General features: G+C 39.4%; 2 protein-coding genes across 3 annotated transcripts in view; both read left to right on the plus strand.

The window, feature by feature from the left end:
- The window catches only part of vps37ba (VPS37B subunit of ESCRT-I a), a 40,565-nt gene extending 25,195 nt beyond the window's left edge, over positions 1-15,370 (plus strand). The window contains exons 3-4 of the mRNA XM_054774665.1: positions 10,147-10,229; positions 12,103-15,370. Of these exons, the coding sequence (XP_054630640.1) occupies positions 10,147-10,229; positions 12,103-12,588 (569 nt within the window). The 3' untranslated portion in view covers positions 12,589-15,370. The remainder of the gene's footprint in view (positions 1-10,146; positions 10,230-12,102) is intronic.
- Positions 15,371-16,340: 970 nt separating this feature from the next.
- Positions 16,341-24,670, plus strand: part of ppp3cca (protein phosphatase 3, catalytic subunit, gamma isozyme, a) — a 46,802-nt gene continuing 38,472 nt past the window's right edge. Inside the window, exon 1 of one of the 2 annotated variants that reach the window (XM_054774663.1) lies at positions 16,341-16,911. In XM_054774663.1, coding sequence (XP_054630638.1) covers positions 16,851-16,911 — 61 coding nt within the window. In that variant the 5' untranslated portion in view covers positions 16,341-16,850. The remainder of the gene's footprint in view (positions 16,912-24,670) is intronic. The other variant, XM_054774664.1, reaches the window with a different exon arrangement.

Consider the following 24,670-nt stretch of genomic DNA (forward strand, 5'->3'; position numbering starts at 1 on the left):
GTAAAATTTGTGAGTGCAGATGTAGTATTAATGTACAACAGTAATTCATATACTTACACCACTTTGCTGCATTAACATTGTTCCGTGTCTTTTAGAAGCTGTTTCTTTCAGGAAGGACTCATGCTCTGTTGCCAGGAAGACTGGCTTTTGTCAAATGTAGGTTACTGGATGTCCCTCCCCCATCCCCTGACTTCCCTGCTCTAGCCATCCTAGTTATGGATTTGCTTTTGAGCAGCTGCAGACAGACATTGATGCTCAAAAGCTTGAAAAAAAATACTGCTGTTTGACCCAGATGAAAGAGTTCACCACATCTTACCACAGCTTATCACCACTTAAATACTAAAAACACATACCCACATACACATACCCATACACTCCTGATCAAAATCTTAAGACCAATTGGAAAAATTGCTAGAATTTGCATTTTGCACATTTGGATCTTAATGAGGTTTTAAGTAGAGCTACAATATGCAAAAGCAAGAAGGGGTAGTGAGACAAAAAGCACTTTGAAGAAGTAATTTATTGAAAACAACCAACTGAAATAGGCTGTTTATCAGCTGATCAAAAGTTTAAGACCATTGCTCAAAAAAATAACAAAAAACTCTCCAAACCAGAAAAAAAATTTTCTCAGTAGGACTCCGTAATGATGAGCTCTACCGTTCTTGTTAATCACTTCAAAGATTTGTTTGGGCATGATTGATGCGAGTGTTTCCAGGAGGCTAGTGGGAACATTGCTCCAAGTGATGAAGATGGCTTCACAAAGGGCATCAACTGTCTGGAACTGATGGCCATTTTTATAAACTTCCCTTGCCATCCATCCCCAAATCTTCTCTATGGGATTTAAATGAGGGGAACATGCAGGATGGTCCAAAAGAGTGATGTTATTCTCCCTGAAGAAGTCCTTGGTCAAACGAGCATTGTGAACTGCAGTGTTGTGCTGTTGAAAAACCCAGCTGTTACCACACAGACGTGGGCCCTCAGTCATGAAGGATGCCCACTGCAACATCTGCACGTAAGCAGCAGCCGTTTGACGACCCTGCACCACCTGAAGCTTCAGTGTTCCACTGAATGAAAAAGCACCCCACACCATGATGGACCCCCCTCCACTGTGTCGGGTAGAAAACATCTCAGGTGGGATCTCCTTGTCATGCCAGTAATGTTGGAAGCCATCTGGACCATCAAGGTTACTTTTTTTCTCATCAGAGAATAAAACATTTTTCCACCTTTCAATGTCCCATGTTTGATGCTCCCTGGCAAAGTCTAAACAGGCAGTTTTGTGGCGTTGAAGGAGACGAAGTCTTGAATTCCTTTTTTGTTTTTTAAACCCTTTTCCCGCAGATGCGGTCTGATGGTTATTGCACTGCAGTCAGCACCAGGAAGGGTCTTAGTTTGGGTGGAAGACCGCCCTCTGTCTTGATGGACAGCCATTCGAATTCTCTGGCTCAGCGCAGGTGTGATTTTTTTTGTGTTTAGCACTTGACTTTTTTGTTCCATAATGTTCAGGATCTTTGAAAACATTTAGAATGACTGTCTTACTGCACCAAACCTCAGCAGCAATGGCACGCTGCGAGAGGCCTTGCTGATGCAGCTCGACAATCCGACCACGTTCAAAAAGAGAAAGCTTCTTAGCTTTAGCCATCAGGAGGGCATGACAGAAAATGAACATTTTGAGCAGATTTTGGCTTTTATAGCCTGTGGTCTTTTTTGAGCTTTTTTGAACTTTTGATCAACTGATAAACAACCTATTTCAGATTTTTTGTTGTTGTTTTTTGTTGTTTTTTTTTTATACATTCCAAGTTCCAAATGTTTTTTTTCTCACTCCCCCTTCTAGCATTTGCACATTGTTGCTCTACTTAAAACTTCATTTAAGGCCCTGTCACACCTTGACTATTTAGCCAGCGTACGCCAACGTATGAAAAATTTGGCCAATACACTGGCGTACGTCAAATAAGTTATGGGTAAGTTTTTTATTTAAGAGCACGCTGAAGCACGCCGGCATACGTCGTAGTACGTCCAAGTCGTCCAAAAATTGTGTGCATGAACAAAACTTTTTGACGTATGTCAACGTATGATTCATACGTCCCGCATACGCGGGCAATAAGTTATGCGATCGTTGACGCCCGTTCACACACGTTATTTGTAAGTTATGCACAAGTTGTAATACGTCAACATACCTTGAGACAAAACTGTTTGTCTTATTGGCTCTCTTCTTGGCAAGGATTGGCTCAGAGGAGATGGAGACCACTGGGGAAGCAGCTTCCGATACCATTGACGATGCCTGAGAGGCGTTAGAACCTGCATCATCTCCATCAGAGTGAGAGTGGGAGGAGGAGGCAGTGGGTGGTGATGGATCCCTCCGTCACTGCCCTGATACTTCTTGGCAGTGGTCTTCGAAATTTTCTTGGCCATGATGGTGATGTTGACACTGCGAAGCGAGGTTATGATTTGAGTCATCAAGTGGCAGCCTTTTTAGAGGCTACGGCACGTGATCGTCGGCCATACGCTGCCGCACGGTTTGCATAAGTTAGACTGGTGTTGGGCATAAGTTGTGAATGCCGGCAACACTTTACGCATTCGTTGGTATAAGTTGTCTATAAGTTAAAGAAACGTTCTATATAAGTTACGAATACGTCATGTATACGTCGAACTCGTTATGAATACGCTATGTATACGCCCAAAATTGAAAAAAACGTTGACAGTTCAACGTATGCCATCAAAATGATCACGTCAGGCATGCGCTGGCTAAATTGTCAAGGTGTGACAGGGCCTTAAGATCTAAATGTGCAAAATGCTAATTCTAGCAATTTTTCAACTGGTCTTAAGATTTTGATCAGGTCTGTACATTCACCAAACAAAAGACAAACCTGCCAGGAGATATCACAACCCTCTATAGCCCTCTCCGTTTTAATTAGTAGCCTGTGTGTGCAGTAGAAAAATAAGACACGTGTTTTTTTAATATGTCATAATATATCACTGATGTGTCATTGTGTGGTTTATGTTTTTAAAGTGTGAAGTAGGGGATACATGACTTGCAGTCAGATGTCTGAAGGGGTACGTGACTGTGAAAAGTTTGGGAACCACTGGTCTGAATCATTGAACCTCCTTTTGTTACCCTCCTTGGGAACTTTCCTCTTCTTTTGATAGTAATTAAAAATATGCATCTGAAATTGCAACCAGGAATGAGTCATTAAGAACAACTACCTGATATTAAGCTAAATCCTGCTGATTCATGAGGGACAAACACACAGACATAAAGTTGAATGTTACTATTAGTAGTAATGTCAACATTAGGGTCATTTTCACAGAACTGAACAAGAAATGTATTAATTAACTTGAAATACTTTTTTCTCTGTCTTCTCCTCCTCTCTTTATCTGCCAAGTACCAATAGGGCAGACAGGTGATTCCTGTTCATGTTTTTTAAAATAAAGCGTAATTGAAATTTTCTTTTGAACTAATTGTGGTCAAGATGTGTGTATAGGCTGTATATATGTATCTCTATAGCGTAAATATAAATTCATACATTAACATTTTCTTTCATGTTAAACAAAAAAAGTATTTATTTTTTTTTATTTTTTTTAAAGGTTTGGCTGCTTTTATTTTGCCTTGGCGGTGCATGTACAAGAAACCCTGACCGATTAACAGTGTTGTTTGCTGAAGGCAGGGTCTGTGTAGTTTTTCAGGTCATTGCTCAAATAAAATCCCTATAACTTATTTTTCAACTGACAGGCTCACACAGCTGAGAAAATGCACTAATTTGTCACAGCGTCACTTAAGACCAGGTCTCATTGAGCACACAATATAAATATCTAAAACTCTTAATGCACATCATAATTATCGGATGTACTTATTTGTGTATTTAACGCACACAGAACAAAACAACTTTGTGCTCTGTCACCTTTCTTCTGCACTGTACCCCATGCATTGTGCAGGCATAGTTCACATGAGGCGTTCAAGCACACTACTTGCAGTATTAGTAATGTAGTCATGTTAAATTTTTGTTCACATACCCCCATGAAATTTGCGTACCTGAGGGGGTACACCTACCCCACTTTGAGAACCTAGTGTGTACAGCATTCTGCTGTGTTTTGTCAATTGCACAATTTTACCTATGCTTACATTTGAGAAAACATTACATATGAAAAACATATGCAACACCTAGAATAGCACAGAACACAGGAGCAGCAATGTAACTGTATAAAAATGATAAATACTATGCTGTATATGCAAGTGGGAAAGGTTTCTGCACCATGCAGCTATCCATATTAATCGTGCTCAAGTCCACAAATGGCCTACGTAGTGTGAGTTTTCCGTTAAGGAGTTGTGTAGCCAGTTGTATTACCTTTTTTCTTTGGAAGTCAAGGCAATTGTTGCCCAGTTCAACTGCCTCTCAGGATGCTGATGCTGCTTTTTTTTTTCAGTAGTCTACAAGTCAAAATTATATCATCTTTCCTGAAACATTCTTTTCTTGTTGAATGTATACAGACTATTGTCATTTTGACAGTTATCTGCTAATCATAGCCTGAGATCAATTGCAGTTTTCCTTCGATTTCACTGGAACCACACTGTTGGCTGAAACACTATTCTTGTTTTGCTGAAACACTATTCTTTTTTTTCTTTTTTTTTTTTTTTTTTTTTTTTTTAACTTTTCCTAGTCTATTTCCGGACGACTGCCTCATGATCTTCAGGCCCAGACATTGTTGAGTCAGAGAATCAGCTGTGTGTGGAGGAGTGTTGATGATTTGCCAGAGAGTCATGGGAAACATTCCTTTTCAGTGGAAAATGTGTAAAAGAAGTAACACTGGATCTGAGATTCTCATGCCAATACGTTTTGGGATGTACTACCAAAATGTTGTATTTATTTTGATAGTGTCATCATGTTTACCTTCAGTGTGGTGCAGATTTGCATACATGATCATTTGATTGATTGCGGCAGAAGTATGATTTTTGTCAGTGAGGCCGCATTGCCATCTCGCCACCATTGTCACTTATACTGGGCAATCAAGTGTGCCGTATATGTGATGAGTATTTTGCACTGCCTCTATACTAAAATTCCACATTCATTTTCAGTTTTCCTATCTTGGAGCTATTTATGATATGAAAGTACATCATACTCGTGACCCTAGTGAGGACAAGTGGTATCTTTTCATTGCTTTTTTCCTCATTTGTGTGGGGACACAAATGAGTCATTAATGTTTAACAAAATGAAACAATGCTAAAAAATACACATTAAAAAGTTTGAAAGTCTAAACACAATTGACAAAAGGCCTGGCCAAGTCTAGGGATGCACCGATCCACATTTTTTCAAATCCAATCTGATCCTGATATTGGATATCTGCCGATACTGATACAAGTCCAATACCAGACCTCTGGTTGCTTTAATATGCAACCACAGCAAAATAATATCAGAAAATGCAGCTAAAAGAATATCAGCGGATGTAGCTGTCTCCGTACATGCAGTCTCACACACGCACACAGACACACACGCTCTGACACATTCATGGTCACACAAAACATGGGCTGTTTACAATAACATACTTGCCTGGAGAGAGAAGTTCACTACACCCTCATACAAAACGAACAGTATGTTGCAGACTTAGAAGTTATATATGATGGTAAGAGTTTTGTGTTGTTTGTGTGTGTGTGCTATGAATGTGTGGAGACACAGGTATCGGCATTCGATTCAGGAAAAATGTGGATTGGTGCTTCGGTAGACTTTGCCTTTTGTCAATTGTTATTACTTTCAAACCCTCAATAGTAAACAGTTTTAATTAATTTGATCAGTTCATCTTTTAATTCTTGCACCACATGGCAAAGTAATCACAGAAAATCATGGCTGATTAGCCATTTAGTATAGATATGCACATCACCTTTCATTAATTAATCATGGGAAGTACTTTGAAAGTTGTCGGCTAGAAATAGTGGTTGAGTTTTAATATTTACAGTGTATGAATAAATGTTTTCCCCCTTTTTGATTTCTTATTTTTTTTTGCATGTTTGTCACACTTAAATGTCATCAAACAAATTTCAATATTAGTCAATGACAACACGACTGAATACAAAATGCATATTTTAATTGAAACATTTTATTAAGGGAGGAAACAATCCAAACCTACATGGCCCTTTGTGGAAAAATGATTGCCCCCCCCATTAAAACATAACTTATCTGTGGTTTACCACACCTGAGTTTGATTTCTCTAGCCACACCCAGGCCTGATTACTACCACACCTGTTATGAAGGAATCAATAAAATAGGACCTGCCTGACAAAGTAAAGTACACCAAAAGATCCTCAAAACCTAGACATCATTATGGAAGAAGTTCTAAAGCTTTAAGACTCCAGCGAACCACAGTGAGAGCCGTTATCCACAAATGGCGAAATTATGGAACAGTGGTGAACCTTCGCAGGAGTGGTCGGCCAACCAAAATTACCCAAAGAGCGCAGTGACGACTCATCCAAGAGGTCACAAAAGTCCTGACCTGAATCCTATTGACATGCTGTGGCATGACCTTAAAATGCCCCTCCAATGTGGCTGGGTCAAAATTCCTCCACAGCGCTGTCAGCGACTCATTGCAAGTTATCGCAAATGCTTGATTGCAGTTGTTGCTGCTAAGGATGGCCCAACCAGTTACTAGGTTTAGGGGGCAATCAGTCTTTCCACACAGGGCCATGTAGGTTTGGATTTTTTTTCTCCCTTAACAGTACAAAGTTTCATATAAAAACTGTATTTTTGTTCAGTTGTGTTGTCAATGACTAATGTTTTAATTTGTTTGATATGAAACATTTAAGTGACAAACTTACAAAAAAAAAAAAAAAAGAAATCAGGAAGGGGACAAACACTTTTTCACACCACTGTATTTTATATTGGCTCGTATAATCATTACAGTTGTGTGGACTTTAACCTTGTTGAGAAAAGTTGCTCAAGGCCAGAGTAACCCAAACATCCATCCATCTTTTATACTGCTTATCCTCACTAGGGTCGCGAGGGTACAGTGGAGCCTATGGTAACCCCCGTCATTTAATGACTTGGTGCATTGCCACAGATGAGTTAGAGATTACTGAGTATGTTTCAGCTTTCAACTCATCCAAAGATGATTCAGCAGCATTCAAGACCCGAATATTCCATTTGTGTGGCTAGTATTCAAGCCTGGAATAACATTGTTAACTTGTATTCCATGTACGTTTTATAAACAGTCATTATGGATTCATATAGGCCAAATTTAAATCTTTGTTTGCCCATTTGAAGAGTATCAAGGCCATTTTGGATGGAAGATAAGCAGTATCACATACCTGCCTGAGGCCCTTCTGTGTTGATGCATGCAAAGCGCTAGCTGGTGTTGACTTTCATGCTTGCTTCGGAGCACAAACAAAACAGATACCTTCCTTGGAGATTAAGATGTAACAAGATAGTTTCAGCTGACTGTGTTACAAGTTCTGAGCAAACATTGTGGAAGTTTAGCACCCTGAGTTTAGTATATCTTGCCTGAGCTCAGTGAAAGCCATGTTTTGTCATATGAAGATGTCTTCTGGAATGCTCTTGACTGTTACATGTGATTTGTTAATAATAATAATAATTTTATTTATGGGTGACTTTCTGGCTGGGTGACGGTTAAGCGGATGTGATTTATATTTTGAAGGTGGAAGTAGGCTGACCAGGTGAAACTTTGATGTGGAGGCCAAAGTATGAAAAGTAGCGCTATCCTGCTGAAGAAATTTCCCTTTTTGTAGTTTGGAAGGTAATGGGCAGCAAGAATTTAAGGACAACTGGTGCTGCAGAAAGGATGAACAGTAGAAAAGTGGCAGGAAGTTGATATTTTTTTCTGATGAATCAGTCATTAAACTGCACCCCAATCGCTGCAAATACTGCAAAAAAAACCTGTGGGAACCCGCATGAATCCAAGATTCACCTAGAAAACAGTCAAGTTTGGTTGACGGATAAGATCATGTCTTGGGGCCAGTGAGGGACTGTGCAAGAGATCTGCAGAGTGGATGGCAGCATAAACAGCCTGAAGTGTAAAAAAAAATACATGCTGCCCATTACCTTCCATATAGGGCTGGACCATATGGACCAAAACTCATATCCAGATATATTTAGGCTGAATATCCATCCATCCATCCATTTTCTATGCCACTTCTCCTCGATATACGATATACATCCCGATATTTTTTGTACAAAAACTGAGGTTCAGACAAAGTGAAAGCCAAATATGCATGCAAAGTTATTTTATTAAAATAAAATAAAAATCTTAGAGAAAATTAGCCGCTAAAAAAAATAGGCCATTCTCTTTTTGGAATAAATATAGAAAAAGTAAAATATAATCCTCTTTATAACAAACCTTTTAGCTATGCTCAAATCCTCAGCTAATACCAAAATCACAAAAGAACAAAATATTGTTGAAGATGAAGTTCGTAAATGTCAGCAGCAACTCGAAAATACTTCACTTTGAACAGTATTTTTATTTTAGGCAAAAAGTTTTAAAAGACATAAGCATGCCCTTATTCCTTTAAAGATTTTGTGCCAGGAACACCAACCTCTCAACTGCATCAGGCTTAGCAACTGTCTGTCTGACTTCCTTTACATTTGTGGTAGAGCTTCTTGTGCTAGATAATTGCGACCGGGAAGCTTGCTGGACATCACGAGTCCATTGTTTTCAGCAGGTTTTAAATCGTTTTTTTTTTTCACTGTTGCAACGGGGACCATATCTTTAGCAATGTGATAGGACACTGCTTTTGTAAAAGCCACCACTTTGCAGTTTTCCTTTGAGGAACATAAAAGGAAAAAGAAGCAAGCAATGCAGCAGGGGCTGTTTCAGACCGCAGCTTCACACACTCGTACTGGAGTTTATGGCAAGTTTTAAGGTGTGAAAAAGATTTGTAGTGCTTCCACACTTGACAGTCACTTTTTTGAAGTATCTCCACTCCACTCTCTTTTCTAACCCGTTCCTCCACCGCAGATGCCACTTCCTTCATGTTTATTGAAGACTGAGAAGGCCTTCTGCTCCATCCCTCCTCTCTCCTCCTTCATGCACGAAGGGGGCGGGGCAGGAGCACCGCTCAGTGATGCTCACACAGTGCACAGCGATGAGTGAGACCTCCACGTCAAGATACTATGAGTTACAGCGCATATGAACGATATGTTTGTTTTTGATATCATGCTTAAAAGAAATATTGACATATTAATAATGATATATCACCCAGCCCTACTTCCAAATCACAGGAGAGGGCAAATTCTTCAGCAGGATGCCGCTCCCTTGTCATAAATCAGCCTCCACATCAAAGTTCTTGATATTGAAGGTCAAGATGAAACTAAAGAATCTTCATGAAGTCAGGGAGTCGTGGAAGACTCCTTTCTTTGCCATTCCAGATGATTTTATCAATTAGTTATTGGAGTCATTGCTGAGAGATATGGATGGAGTCTTCCAAGCTCATGGGAGTCATACGCATGGACATGGAAATGATGCAAATACAAATAGATGGCGTGGGCATTGACAAAGTGAATGAAAATAAGTTTCTAGGCGTTATAATAGATGACAAAATGAGTTGGAAATCCCACATTAAAAATATACAACATAAAGTGGCAAGAAAGACTTCTATACTCAATAAGGCTAAATTTGTTCCAAAAATCACTCCATACTCTCTATTGTTCTCTAGTATTACCATATGTAAGTTATTGTGTGGAGATATGGGGAAATAACTACAAAGGCAGACTTCACTCACTAACTGTACTACAAAAAATATCAATTAGAGTCATCCGTAAGACCGCTTATAGAGAACATACAAACCCCCTATTCCTAAAATCACAACTACTAAAATTTGTTGATCTGGTAAACTTTCAAACAGCTAAAATTATGTATAAAGCAAAAAATAACAAGCTACTCAGGATTGTAATACGATACTTTTTATCAAGAGAGAGGCAGTATGATCTTAGGAAAAAATAGGTCCCGTTGTAGTGTGTAAAATAACTACAGGATCATTTTGTGACTGTGCTGAAGTCTTATTGTGTTGATGTATGTACAGTATGAGTTGCCGTCTTCACTGTTCCTTCCAGTTTATTATCAGTTTTCTGTGTTTCTCTGGGTCTGCTAGCGCTCAGTGGAACTGAAATACAGTTGTAGTGATTGTTCTTTTTGTGTCTAACCCTTTTGTAGACCACAAATCAGGAAACACATCACTGGACATTCTGTTGGCTTTACTGCAGGCGGAGGGAGCCAAAGTAGAAGAGGAAACAGAGGTAATTGCATCACTTTCTCCACTAGCAATACCTCATTCATGATGACCTGCTAGGAACTCCTCTGACCAGACATCCTTGTGAGCAAACATGTTGAGATACGGGAAGCCAAATAGCTGTCAATGTGAACATAATCATTTATTGTGCTACTACAGTAAGCAATCTAGTAGTGTACAGTAAGGTTTTTTTTTATTTTGCCTGAATGAATGAATTAGGTTTCCTGCCATTTTTTTAAATCACCATATTTTTCCCAATTATTATTATTATTATTAATTTGGACCTAACTATCTTGGCTCAACACATTTAAACCCAAGATAACACTCAGTACATTGTAAACCTCCGCTAAGGGGGACAAATCTAGATAGTTGGTCTTCCCATCGCCTCAAAAAGCTCAAAACAAGTCCTGTTATTGCTCTTTATCTAACCTCTTTATTGACATTTATCTATCACATCTCTCTCCTTTATTCCATTTGCTTTGTCATAAAAGTCAATCCAACACATGATACTGCTGATATGGATTATCTGCAGACAGCAGGGGCTTCTTTTCCACCACAGGGCCATCTGCTGGATGCGTTGAGTCGTTGTCCCCGTGGTCCACTGCACATTTGTCATTGACAAGTAAAATATATAAGATAAACATTTTTCACATTAAAAGCTAAGGTTTTGCATCACGATAGTAGCTGTTGTGGAAGAGCTCTGGTCTCTTGTTAGTGTCTTTCCTTATGCTTAAATGGCTAAAAATTTGTGTTTCTGGCCCACTCAGCAGCATTATGTTGACGAGTCGCCACAATACTGTATTGTAATATGCCTCGCACACTTATTCAACACATTATGCAATGTACAGTATAAGTACTCACCACTAATGAATGAATGATAATGTGTGATGATCAATGAACAGATGGAAGAAGTGTTACAGTGTAGCCTTTAGCCAGGTTGTCAGGCTAGCAGGAGAGGCCAGCAGGCTAGAGAACGTCTACGTAATCCACACGGCTTGCTTGTTGTAATTCCAGTAACGATTTACGAGAACACTATAGCTGCATTAATTAATCAACTATTAATCAATTATCCAATCAATAATTTTGGTATTGGATAAAAAAAAATATTTTAAAGTGAAAATATCCTCTGATTGCAGTTTCTGAAATGTGAATATTTTTTAATTTCCTTTGTCATCCATGAAAGCAGACCTATTATCTTTGTAAAACAAGATATTCACACACATCAGCTTTGACTTTGGAAAACAGTGATCAACATTTTTGCCAATTTTCTGATATAAGCTGCAGACCAAATCACTAACTGTTTGTGTTTTGTTTATTGATTTGGTCCATCTATTGTACTAACCAATTACTCGATTAATCAAAACAACAAATTCAGATTAATCGACTAAGAAAATAATCTGGGGGGGGGGGGATTACCTAGAGAATCCATGAATTTGCTGCAAGTAAACTGCAAGTTTTGAGGCCTGATTGACCTTTTGAAGTTAGTGCTTCCATAGCCAAACAAACTTTTGTGTTTCTGTATGGTGCATTCAAGGACCGCTGAACAAAGTGCGGAATCTCAACGCTTGACATTCGTGAAGCATTAAGACATAAACATAAAAATGTGGGCTTTCTAACAGTGGTACATGTATGCTGTTCATTTTATCTGTACTATGACATATTTATAAATTATTACCGACTTATGGTGAATGAGATGTTAGCTTTGTGGAAAAAATGATCTATTTTAGAGAAAAAATATATAGCATGGCTGTAAATGCTGAATCGTGTGTGTGTGTGCAGGGATCCACTGTACCTAACTGGAAATGTTTATTTGCACATAACCTATGCTTCTGCAATTTCTTGCCTTTTTATACATGTGCTTATGTCACATCACTCTTCAGAATATGGCTGACTCGTTCCTGGATGGTGACATGACCCTGGATGCCTTCATTGATTCCTACCAAAACCAGAGGAAGTTGGCCCACTTGAGAAGGGTGAAGATCGAGAAGCTGCAGGAGATAGTGCTGAAGGGCCAGCAGCTTCCACAGGCGTCGGTATCTACCTCCCATTCTCAGGATATGTCCGCTGCAGCCAGGTCCTCCCTACTCAATGAGGCCGGCAATGATTTGTCTCCTATACTTCAAGTCAGGAGGAAGCCTCCACCACCTCCGTCCCAGACGGCCCCAATACCAAATCCAGCTCCTATTGTTTGCCCCCAGCCTTCAACCTTCTACGCTGTATCACCTTACCCCCCAATTCCTCCCAGAACAGGCCAGCCCTACCCCAGTGCTTCACCTGGCTATCCCTTCTTATCTCAGTACCCGCCTGCTTTGCCACAGAGGCCACCAGCTCGTGTGGCCCCACAGCCTGGTTTCATCATTCAGTGAATAAAAGCCATCGCCACTCGAGGTAACAGTGTGTGCCAAGGACGATTCACAACTGGAACTCTGAAAACAATTTTCTGTGGCGTTTACCATTTTGATTACAACCAATCCCCGCACTGGCCAGAAGGCAGACCAGCACCGTCTGCACCGGATAATAATGTGGGAATATGTGCATAGCACTCACTCAACACTCCTAAAAATAACAAAAAAAAAACCATGGAGGATTTGCTCTCCATTCGCTCCATCTGGCCTGAGTCTCCACAGAAGAAGGGCCCAGTGTAGCCTCCAGTGACGCAGGCTGCTGAGCTTGTCGTTTATTAGCACTTTCTGTCTTCTTTAGTTCCCATTAATGTTTCGTCTCTCCTTTACCCTCCAGGTATGATCCTAAGCTTCACAGAAACAAAAAGATTCACTTAGTCAATATTTCTATTTGCAGCCTAGAATTATTACTGTTTATGCATATGCAAGCAGAGAGACCATATTTACTGTGTTCTGACAAAATATATCATTTCCCAGAATATATTCAGGGGAAAAGCATCTACGCTGTGATTTATTTTTTTTCTTATACAATGGTACATAACGTAATTTCAGCATCTTTTCATGAATAGTGCTTTGTTAAGTTTATGTTAAGGATAAACAATCTAGACTGATCAACGTATGTAAAGAAGAACTTTGAATCCGTGTTTCCCAAGACGTCCCAGACCTGCCCTTTGAAGATGACTGACTGTTGCACTTGGTCCATCTCAGGACAAAGGTCTAAAGGGACTTGAAGATTGGTGGCTGAACTATTTTGATAAATAATCTGGGCTTTTAGAGAGTCATATCAAAGTTGAAGGATCTGTATATTTGCCATACAGTACAATTCTTTTGTGTGTCTTCTCTGGAATTACGTAATACAGCACTCCTTGGTAATTGTGTCCTCAACCCCCGCTAATGCCAACAATTCAGTTAATCTCTGAACGTATGGTTCTGTGCAGTTATCTCACTGAGCACCAAAGGCTTTGCACATCACACATCACATCATCAGGGCATTGAATCGATGGCAACTGGACTGTTGAAGTTTTCCTAGAAGACATTTTACCTCACATCTGAGCGAGCTTCCTCAGTTCATTCCCCGAAGACTAGGCAGGACAGCTCTAGTCTGCCTACACTTAAACCATTAACTGGTGAAGCATGTATTTGGTTTTGCCTCTCATTCAAGCAGGCTCTAGACTATCTAGTCATTGAGCATGAACTGTTGAAGCAATCAGTTCATCTTCAAAGACTGGTAGACTAGTCTTTCTGTTCAGGTTGTTTTACAATATGTTTTACCTTTCATCTCCGCAAGCTTTATCATTTCATGCCCGAACACTAGATAGGACATTTCTAGTCTGTCTAGTCTTTGAACATGAATTGACGACGCCTGGCTTTGGTTTCTTCTGTCATTGAGCAGGCGTCATCTGTTCATGTTTAGGACAGCTCTAGACTACATAGTCAGCAATCAGGTAATGTTCGAAGACTGAGTTGGACAGCTCTAGTCACTGCCTAGTCTTTCTGTTGAAGTTGTCCTAGAAGATGTTTTGCTACTCCTCCAAGCAGGCTACATGAGTTCATGCTCAAGTACTAAGTAGGACAGCTCTAGACCATCTGGTCTTTGGGCAGGAACTGATTAAAGCCTGTCTTTTCTTTTGCCTCTCCAAGCAGGCTTCATCAGTTTAAGTTCAAAGAAGATAGGACAGCTCTAGTCTGCCCCGTAGTCTCTTATCTCACCTCTTATTCAAGCAGGCTTTGGCAGGTCATGATCAAAGACTCGATAGGACGGCTCGGCTAAGAGCCAAAACCAAAGATAGGCTAAGACTACTTAGCCTAAGAATGTTTGCCTGTCATCAGAAAAAAACTAGAGCTGTCCTATCTAGTCTTTGAGCATGAAGTGAGGAAAACTGCTCTGATGAAAGGCCAAACGTCTATTTAGACAACTTGAACAGTCCAGCTGTGATGGATTCAATGCCCCGAGGATACATTACCTGGATGAATGAGAATATTCACAGGCATGTATGAACATTGTTTCTGTGTTTGTGTTTGTGTTTTATTATTGTAAATGACATACTTTGTCGGTCATGCACACAATGTTTTGCACACATGCAAACCATATTTTTTCAACCTGGACTAACCCAAGCTTTGAAAAGAACCATTTTTTTCTGGTGTGAATAGTATCACTTTCCCCTCTTACTGCTGTCGCTGTGCACTGTTGAAGAGCCATGAGTGCCTACACTTGTCGTGACGTTGACCACGTTCTGCTGACTGCTCCGTTTTCTCTATTCCGGTCATAGATTTTGACCCGGTTGGGAATTTTGCCATTGAGCATGTGCCAGTGTGACATCCTCAGGCTTTGTGCCTACTGGTGCTTGTTGACATATGCCTGGTATAACTTCAAATGTTACTGCATGTGGCGTATCTTTATATCTAGTTTGCGAAATAACAGGGCTCTGCAATGTCATACTTGTTGTATAGTTACCCACAAAAAGTGAGGGTAAGAATACAAAATCGTATGACATGATGCATTCAGAATTTCTAAGAAGGATAATTATGTTGTGCATGGCCTTTGTGTTCAGTCTGAAGATTCCTCTTCGTTGTTTTTTTTTTTTTTTTTTAGCTGTTAAACTGGTTTTGACCTGATACCTGTAACCATAGTTTTATATGTGGTTGGTGATATTGTCAGTGTACTGTTGTAGGTGTTTACTTATTCTGAATGTTTAGGTGGAATTTTAATGCTATTTTCAAGTTTAATAAATCTCAAATTTGTGTATTTTGATTTCTCATGACCACAAACAAAAACATTAGTTAAACAATATTAGTGTTTGATATAGGTACAGTAATGTAATGCTGTACTGTAGTCTTTTAAATTGAGCAAGAGGGCCATCTAGTGTCATTGGTTGACATTGCATGAAGGTCTTCTATTCACTGTTTCTGGATTCCCCTATTTATCTCTTCATAATCAACGACTGTAGAACATACAGTACAAACAAGACTATGACGAGCTATAAAAAGTACATTTTAATCTAAAGACATGAAACGCTTGCTCGCCAATACACTGCTAGAGTATGCGGGTATTCCAATAAAAGGTTGCCATCCTTCCATAGAGAGGAAAACCCATTGTTTTTAGCTAGAGCTTTGTTTAGCAGCAAGTTTAATACATTAAAGATATTTTTATGCTTTGCTAAATGAATGAACTTGACTGCCAAAATGGAGGATTACATATTGAAGCTCAACAGAAGGTGGGCAGACTTTTACAACAAAGTATCAGAGCTTGTTTTTCCCTGAAGGATAGGGTGCGTGTACAAATAAAAGGTAAGACCACAAATGTTTTTCAGTTCATACAAAAAAGAAATATGAATAAGAAGTATTTGTAGCAAAGAAAACTGAATTTTTTCATTACCCTTAATGAGCAACCTGTATTAGCATAAAAAAGTCAGTGCCTGTACCCATTCCTGGAAAACTATTACAGCATTATTAACACCGTTATGTTTAACACCGTTTAATGTGAATGAAAGAAATGTAAACTATAAGCATTAAGTTATTAAATGTTAAAAAAATCAAACCAGGATCTTTTTTATTAAACGTAAATTATCAATGACAATAAGGCATTACGAAATGACCACTAAAAAATTACGAAACGCAAACACAAACAGTTCAACATTGCATTCATTGTTTACAGTCGTGTTCGTGAACGCACCCTGCAACCACGTGACACGTTTCCATAGTCACGTCACAGCGGCTCCACCATGTTGTAGGAAATCCACCGCTGCTCCTTACTGTCAGATTACACTTTAATCTGAGGAGGTGGATACCCTGTCAAGACGTGCTTGCTATTTTGGAACGACGTAGAGGTTGTTTTTTTTCTTCTTTCAAGGAACGGACCGCACCTAAAAGATGAATAGTCAGGCGTCCTTTGTCGCCTGTTCGCCCACTTGTCACTACAGTAAAATGTTAGCTGGCTAACCAGCGGAAAAAAAGAGTAACTAAATCGGATTAGCTGCTAACGCTAGGTAATAACCAGGTATTATTGGCTGTAGGTGACAACGATTGCAACCTCCCTATTGTCGTTACTGCTTTTTATTCCTGGTAAAATCTTATTCTTCGGCACTAATGTTGCTGCAAGGAAGCTAGCACGACCACAAAGAGCTGGAGTTCCTTGGCTAGCATTTTTAAGACGTAAATTTAAGTCAAAATAGCTGAGAAGAGGACGGTACCATATTCCAACAAAGCAAAACACACAGGAAGCAAAGATGTCAGGGAAGGATAAAGATAAAGCAGAAAAACAGTCCACTACGGAGCGGCTCGTTAAAGGTGAGTGATTGTTTTGACTGCATGTAACATTTATTATCATAAAATGCGTTTACTTCAACCCCTGCCGAAATATGCACACCTTGAACACTTAACCCTGCATCACTAGTCTTTTTTTGTGCATTATGCATAACTACTAAGTGCTAGTTCCACTGCATACTCCAGTGCAGGTAAAAGAGTGATAAAAGGATTTATTCTGGAAATAATTATCCACACTACAGTGATCTTGTTCCTGTGCATGGCATTGCACCGTAAATCAAAGCAGAGTCCCATATTGGTGATGACTGTCCTTGACATTTAGGATGGTTGAAATCCTGATACTTCACTCACGGAGTACTCAAGGTCTGCTCAGGTTGCAGTAGAACTTGACAAGATGGATTCTTTCACCTTGAGGTCGCTCGGCTTCATCGAGCGGACCGGACACCATTTGTTGTGTCTACCGAGGACAGGCAAGGGCCTAGTCTGAGGTAGATCCCAACCCAACTTGTGCCACCAGCACCTCGACTTAAGAGCAAGCACAGCCCACATCCCCGTCTGCCTGCAAGGGCACTCTGCGAGTGTCCTGCCAGGGGACTGGAATGCTGAAGTGTGAGCCAGTAAAGAGCCAGTGAGTTAATTGTGGAAAGAATCTCCCCAGTGATCTTCCCAACATGGTCAGCCACATGTTGGAGAGAGAGAACGGGTACGTGAGAGGGGACAGAAGAAATGTTGGGAGTTCGGAACTGTCTCAGATTCAGGGAAAGCCCCCCAGACAGACATATTAATTAAAATGTAATCTCCTTAAAAGCCGTCATAATACAACATCATCTGTGTCTCATATTTCGGAAGTAGCTGCATGGTGTCACTGGTGTAGTGGGTGGCTTTAAGGTAGGAGTGTCCAAAGAGCCAGACATTTGCGGCCTGCAGCTCGTTTTTTCCCATATTCTACAAACAAAATTAAAAACGGCCTGGATTACAATATTAAACAGAAAATGACCTAAATAGCCCAAAAATGGCACCTGCAAACCAATATGGCCTTGCATCCAACCAGATTCCTGTCAGTCGGACACTTGTGGCAGCAATTTGTCACTCTCCAAAGTGATAGTGCCCCTAAAATGTGTACACACACACAGGAGTGCAATCTATCATTGGCGGAGCTTTTAAAAAAATCTGACTCAGTTTTTGTGTGAGGACAGGTAAAACAGAGCTCTATGGTGTCACATAATCTCATGTTTTAAACCTTATTAATTAGCAGAACATGAAGTTATTGTTGGCCAATAATGAGTATGGACGATTAAAAAAGCATTGATGATCTGTACTAGACGTAAGTGTGCGGCAATTTTAAAGATAATGTACATGTCATTGTACAGCGACTGTCTCACTATCTCAAGAAAAGTTGCCGCTGGTGTACCCAGAATACATTGCATTACTTTGAAAATAACAGATAAAGGTGCGCGTTTGTTTTTTGTCCGTAGTTGTTAAACACATAGAATGGTAGTTTACTGTTGTCATGTGTTAACCTACCTGCGATGTGTCCTGTTGTTTATTTTATGATTTGTACCGCGAGTAAGAGTGTCGTTCTGTTTGATGACCATCTGTCCGTTTGCAGTGTTGTCAAGATAGTTGTTGTCTATCACTTGCAAATTAGCAAGCTGAAGTCCCTCTAATTATGCGGCGTAACAAGGCCATCTACTGGAATGAGTTGTAATGACAGTCCTACTATAATGTGATCGTGAGTGAGGGTGAGCAGATAATGCCAAATCTAAAAAATAAATAAATAATAGGTAGCACCAAATCTTTCTATGGCCACAAACCAATGAATGGATGAGAAACCCTGTAATAGTAAAAACAATTTCAGCGTCTTTGTCACCAATACCACAAAGCTATACCAATACCACAAAATATATAAAAAAATATATTTAAAGTATATTCAAATATGAGGAATATTAATATAAAAATGGCTAAATTAACTTAAATACAAATAAGGTATTCAGAAGATGCATTCAAAGACTTTGTAATGATATATAGCAGAGGTGGGAGAAAGTCAGTGTTTTGCAAGTCTCAAGTCTTTAATCCCAGGTCTCAGGTCAAAACAAGACAGGTCAAGTTAAGTCCAAAGTCATTGGCTTGAAATTTTGGAGTCGTTCCAAGTCATAAGCAGTGTTGTGTTTACCAAGTGTTTACCAAATAAAATACCTCGTAATTTGTGAAGCCAAATTAAATTATAATAATAGCATGTTGACACATCCCGGTGTTAATCAGTGACACTCTCCAGCAGTCTGGTACTCACAGAAATGTAAGCCACACCCTCGTTGTGTGTCCTTAAACCTGATTGGACGTTAATAGTTACATTCAGTAAGGCACATTCTGTGGGAAAACGTGGTGTCTTGCTGGAAATGACATAATAACGATCATGTTAGTTGAATACTTTGAATGGGGACACATTTTACACTAAAAACCTCAAGCATTTTCAAGTCAACGGACTGTGACAGTCCAAGTCGAGTTGCCAGTCTTTGGTGATATTGTCAAGTCGAGTCCAGACTCACCAAAATTGTTAATCACGTCTGACTCGAGTCCAAGTTGTGTGGCTCAAGTCCACACCTCTGAAGATGATGTGTAGTATTCTAGACTGGTCACTAGGTGTCAGTAATGTTACTGTAATGTTCAGTGAGACACAAGTACCAGACTTGATCGCCAGCGGCACTATGCAATATGTACCCGGAAAGCAATCGGTGCCGCGCATGTGCGAGGACTACGTCACTTCCTCCTCCAAATTTTTACGACGGCACTTTAGCAATGTCACGTGCTGTTGTAATTATTTTTTAAATGCATGAACATAAATGGTCAGTAACCATACTTCATATATGTAATATTTTGGGAGGTTATTTTATAAGTGGCTCTTTTATTTTGTTAGCATTTGGATGTTTCTGTCGTCTTATGACATCCACCAAGACTGAGCTACGTAAAAACGTACGCAATGCATGTAGTATAGACGTAAACGTCATATCCGGTTATGTATAACACATACATAAATAGAATAAAATACATAAATGCAGTGATTTTTTCAATGTAAACAACCATAAGCAGAGTACAATGACGGATTAATCTAGAGTTTTTTTCTAAACGGAGACATACCATCCATCCAAACATATCTTCCTAGCAAATGCTTTTGTGTGTATTCTTTCAGTGACAAAAAAAATGTAAAATCATTTATGAAACAAAGAAAAGAGGACTTATAAATTGTCCACTTGCACCATGCATATGATATAAGAAAAAAATGATCGATTTATGTATTTATGTTGTAATTTCTCAAATTTCTATCTATCTTAATAAAGTTTTTGGGAGCTGGGGGGACGTATAATGCTTGCTGCCGTAAAAAAACAGATTGACGGATAATTTTCACTATTAAAATATTCAATTTCTAATTAAGGAATCCTACTTCGCGATCGGGTTTGGAACCAATTAACCGCGATAAACTAGGAATTACTGTATACAGTACTTGCTATACGGCCACTTGACCAGAAGAACATGAGCTAAAACCTCAACCAAACAAGTTTTCGGAAAACAGGAGCGAATTCAAACCACAAGCACTTAAATGCACAAGCACTAATGAACTAGTCCAAGTCTGACTTAAGTCATGAATAATTCCATTGGTACAAGTGTCATTGCTCTACTGGTAAAACACACTGAACCAGCAGCTTCATTTACAACATATTTGCAACAATTAATCGATGACTAATGGATTATTCATTTAATTGACAACTATTTTTGTATTTGATTAATTGTTTTTTGATTGAACAATGTAGATATCCTCTGATTTCAGCCTCGTGATTTTTACAATTTTTTTTTGTCATACGTGAAAGCATACCTATTATCTTTGTCTTTTAGGCAAAACAAGATATTCACACACATCAGCTTTGACTTTGGAAAACAGTGATCAACATTTTTGCCTCTTGTCTGTTATGTTGCAGACAAAACCACTAACTCCATGTTTTGTTCATAATGATTTGGTCCATTTAGGGCAGGGGTCTCAAACTCGCGGCCCGCGGGCCATTTGCCCGCGACTGGACATCAAAGAGTAGTGTAACTGCAGCCTGCAACATCCGGGCAAGCTCAGTGTTACTCCCATACTTACAGGGGCAAGTAAACACCAACACTGAACCAACAGTGGTGTTATCACATGGATGTATTGTGAATTGTATCGTATCGTGAGGTACCCTGAGATTCCCAGCTCTACTCCCAATACTTGACGCGGTCCAACCTCACCCAAACTCAGCTCCTCCACTGGACCCCAGTGAAATTAAGTTTGAGACCCCTGATTTAGGGCCTGACACATTACTCGACTAATCACAACAACAGCTTCAGATTAATCGACTAAGAAAATAAGTGTTAGCTCCAGCCCTAGACAAATGTAACTGAGGGCCCCTGATCTACAGTACTTGTATAGTAACCACCAAAGTCCCCTTTACTTTGATACCAAGATCATCCAAGTAGACCTCGTTGTTGGTCATTTGGATACGTCATTTTCGAGCAAAATGTCTCTCTTCTGCCCAGGTTTTTAGAGAGTAAATGTAGTACAACAATAGAAAACATCCGTCATTTAGTTTTTATTTTTGACGGCTTAATCGACAGCCTAGTTCCTAAAACGTTGGTGCACACACTTTTGGAAAAGACATTCCAAAAGCTGTTTTAACTGCCTTGCTTGTTTCATTGGACATTAGACTTAAAAAGGAGAATGTCTAACGGCATTTTGGCCTTAGCTATTTCCAATGACAAATGGTTTCAGAGTTGTATGTTCTGCTCAAGGACATTCAGACATGTCCTTTGTAGTTACTGATGAGTTTTGGTGCAGACCAGCAGATGTCTGTCTGAAGGTGGCTTTCCGGCATTTGAAACAAAATAAAACTGCATGCAAGAGTGGATTATGCTTGCTACCACACCAGGCTTGACTGATGCTGATGAGGCGTAAACCCAAGGATTGTCTAATTACCATGCAGGGGTAATGCATTCACTGATAATTAGAACAATCTGAAGTGGATTTTAATCATTCAGCCAGCCACAGTCTGCTCCATTCATCTCTACCCAGCCCTATCTTTGTAATTCAATTCTGTTTATTGTATTGATTTGGAAACAATAGCAAACATATTCAAGACACTGGCTCCCAGCACTGCCCAAACACTATGCACAGTGGGCAGGATGGTAGATAGGAGTGCCTTTGTTTCTTGAGTCGTTTGTTGTCATGCCAGACAGTGTGGGTGTTGATGCAGTGCAGCAGTAGCCCAATGCATGGCTGGCGTTTTGAAGAGTTCATCAAACATTAATGCTAATTAGCCAGGCTCTAATAAGAAACCAAGCTCGGGGTGGTGGTACCCCCCTTTTTTTTTAACAAAACATTTTTGCTCACTGGGCATGGGTGAAAAGCTCACTTTACCCTGTCGAGAGAGCAAACACGGTGCTTGTGTTCTTTCGCTGCACTCTGTTTGAATGAAGTGCTGTTATTCAATGAGAGCCAGAGCTTCTTCTCTATCTGTGTTTGAACAGGTTGTTCCAGCCACATGTGGCGACAGACTTTGCGTTTATCTTTGTTATTTGTTGTTTATTATTGTATCTCTGTATGTGTTTGTGTGTTTATGGTCAAATGCTCATAAATGTGTCATGCTATATGACATTTTTCACCTCTTCCCAACCATATACAGTATACTGTATCTTAATCTGTGTTTATTACTTAGTTTAGCCAATAAGGCTACGTTTCCAGCACTGTTTCTTTGTTAGATGGATTTAGCAAAAACAAATTAACCAATTTTGATCAAACTTTGCTCAGGGATGATGGCCGCAAACATACTGTGGGTTTTTGTCATTAAAAACTGAGCTTTTGGAAAACTCCGGCCAGAATGGAGATTTTCAAAAACTCTGGCTTCAGTGTGTGTGTGGATGAGTAAAACTGAGCTTTTTGGCATATATCATAAGAAATGTGTGGCATTATTTCATGTTTTTAAACCTTATTTAACAACAGAACAGGAAGTTATTGTCTTACAGGGGTTGGTTTTATTTCTCGCAGTGGTAGATGCGCGTCCGTGGGCCTTATAACATGCCCGGGCGATTAAAAAAAAAAAAAAAAAAAAAAGTGTGCTAGTTTTCACTGTACAGCACAGCCACTTGGCTTCTAATTTTGTGGCTTCACTTTATCACAGTTTCTCAAAAATATATTAATAATCATGCTGTTTTGTGGTTGAACATGGCCCATTGTAAGTTAAAAAGTCAATTTTCAAATTTCAGCATATCTTGTGTATTTTTGGCCTAAATTAGGCATTTTCAAGCATACAAATGGCTAAATGAACGAACTACAATATAAGGCATTCAGAAGACACATTCAAAGAAATTCTGATTATATATAGTATTCTACACTGGTCACTTGGTTGTTACTAATGTTACTGTAATGTTTGGTGAGACACACAAGCACCAGACTTCTTCACCAGAAAAACAGGCTTTTATCGCAGGTTTGAATGATCTCACAGCAGGCACAGTAATCCCTAATAAAAACGCAGGCTGCTGTTGCATCCATAACCCAAGCCAAGCTAAAACTCAACTCTGAACCCCTGATGTCACTTCCTGTCTGACTCTACCCAGCTCCCCAGTGAACACATTTATAGCAACACACACGAACATGAGACTTATTTTTTCTCTTAAATGGCTTATATTCTATTATCAACTATATGGGGCAATGCGAGTGTGAAGATTACTATAGGAGTGTTATTTCGTGTCCAGAGGGCTCTAATAATGTTAAAAACTGTATTTAGAAAGTCATAAACAGGCTCTAACTACAAAAATATTCAATTTTTAAATAAGGAAATGTTCTTCGTGGAAATTAACTTATCACAGTTGGGTCTGGAACCAATTAACCTCAATAACCGAGATATTACAGTATATTGATGAACAGTTGCAGTATGATGCACAACCAAGTCAGCTGTGGTTGATTCTTCACACTTCTGATTGGACAAAATGCACATAACAGCCGGTCAATGTGTTTTTACATGAACAGAGATGTTTCTTTTTTAAAATGTGTTTTTTAAAAATATCAGTTTGGACATAATTTGCAGATCTATTCCAGTCCGTTTTATGGACTTTCACATTTCCCTTCATTTCTCTGTGAAAATGTAAGCATATGAAAGAAATGTGTATTTATTCATGCGTACAATTTGGTGGTAATCCAAATTAGGATCGGTCAGCCTTTTGCGGAACACTGATTTATTGAGTTTAATTCATTCATTATTTTAGTTTAATTCATTTTTCTTCAAAAACTCGTGTTGTTCCTGCCAGAAGCCTTCTCGAGTGTGTCAGGCCTTTTAAGTAAACAGCCCCTGAATCTGGAAGCCCTTGCTAATAGAGGCTTTACCTAATCTGTTCTTAAGGCTTGCACCACCTCAGCTTACGTCTCTCTTCGCGGCTGTGCCTCAGAGGCCGAGGAGCACTTACTGGTTATTTATACCACACTGGCCAATACATCTTTATGAGAAAAGTGTTACTAAATTTCAAAACTCTCAGTGCTTTCACCAAGTTTATATGCTCTGCAGGGTGTCACGCAGTCCATAGTAACAAATAAATTAGACTCTATGTTTTTACCGAGTCCTTTATGGCTTTTTCTGTTTACATTTCTACTCTATTTATCTATCTATCTATCTATGTATGTATGTATGTATGTATGTATGTATGTATGTATGTATGTATGTATGTATGTCTGTCTGTCTGTCTGTCTGTCTGTCTGTCTGTCTGTCTGTCTGTCTGT

Source organism: Dunckerocampus dactyliophorus, chromosome 4, assembly GCF_027744805.1.
Source record: "Dunckerocampus dactyliophorus isolate RoL2022-P2 chromosome 4, RoL_Ddac_1.1, whole genome shotgun sequence".
NCBI lineage: Eukaryota > Metazoa > Chordata > Actinopteri > Syngnathiformes > Syngnathidae > Dunckerocampus > Dunckerocampus dactyliophorus.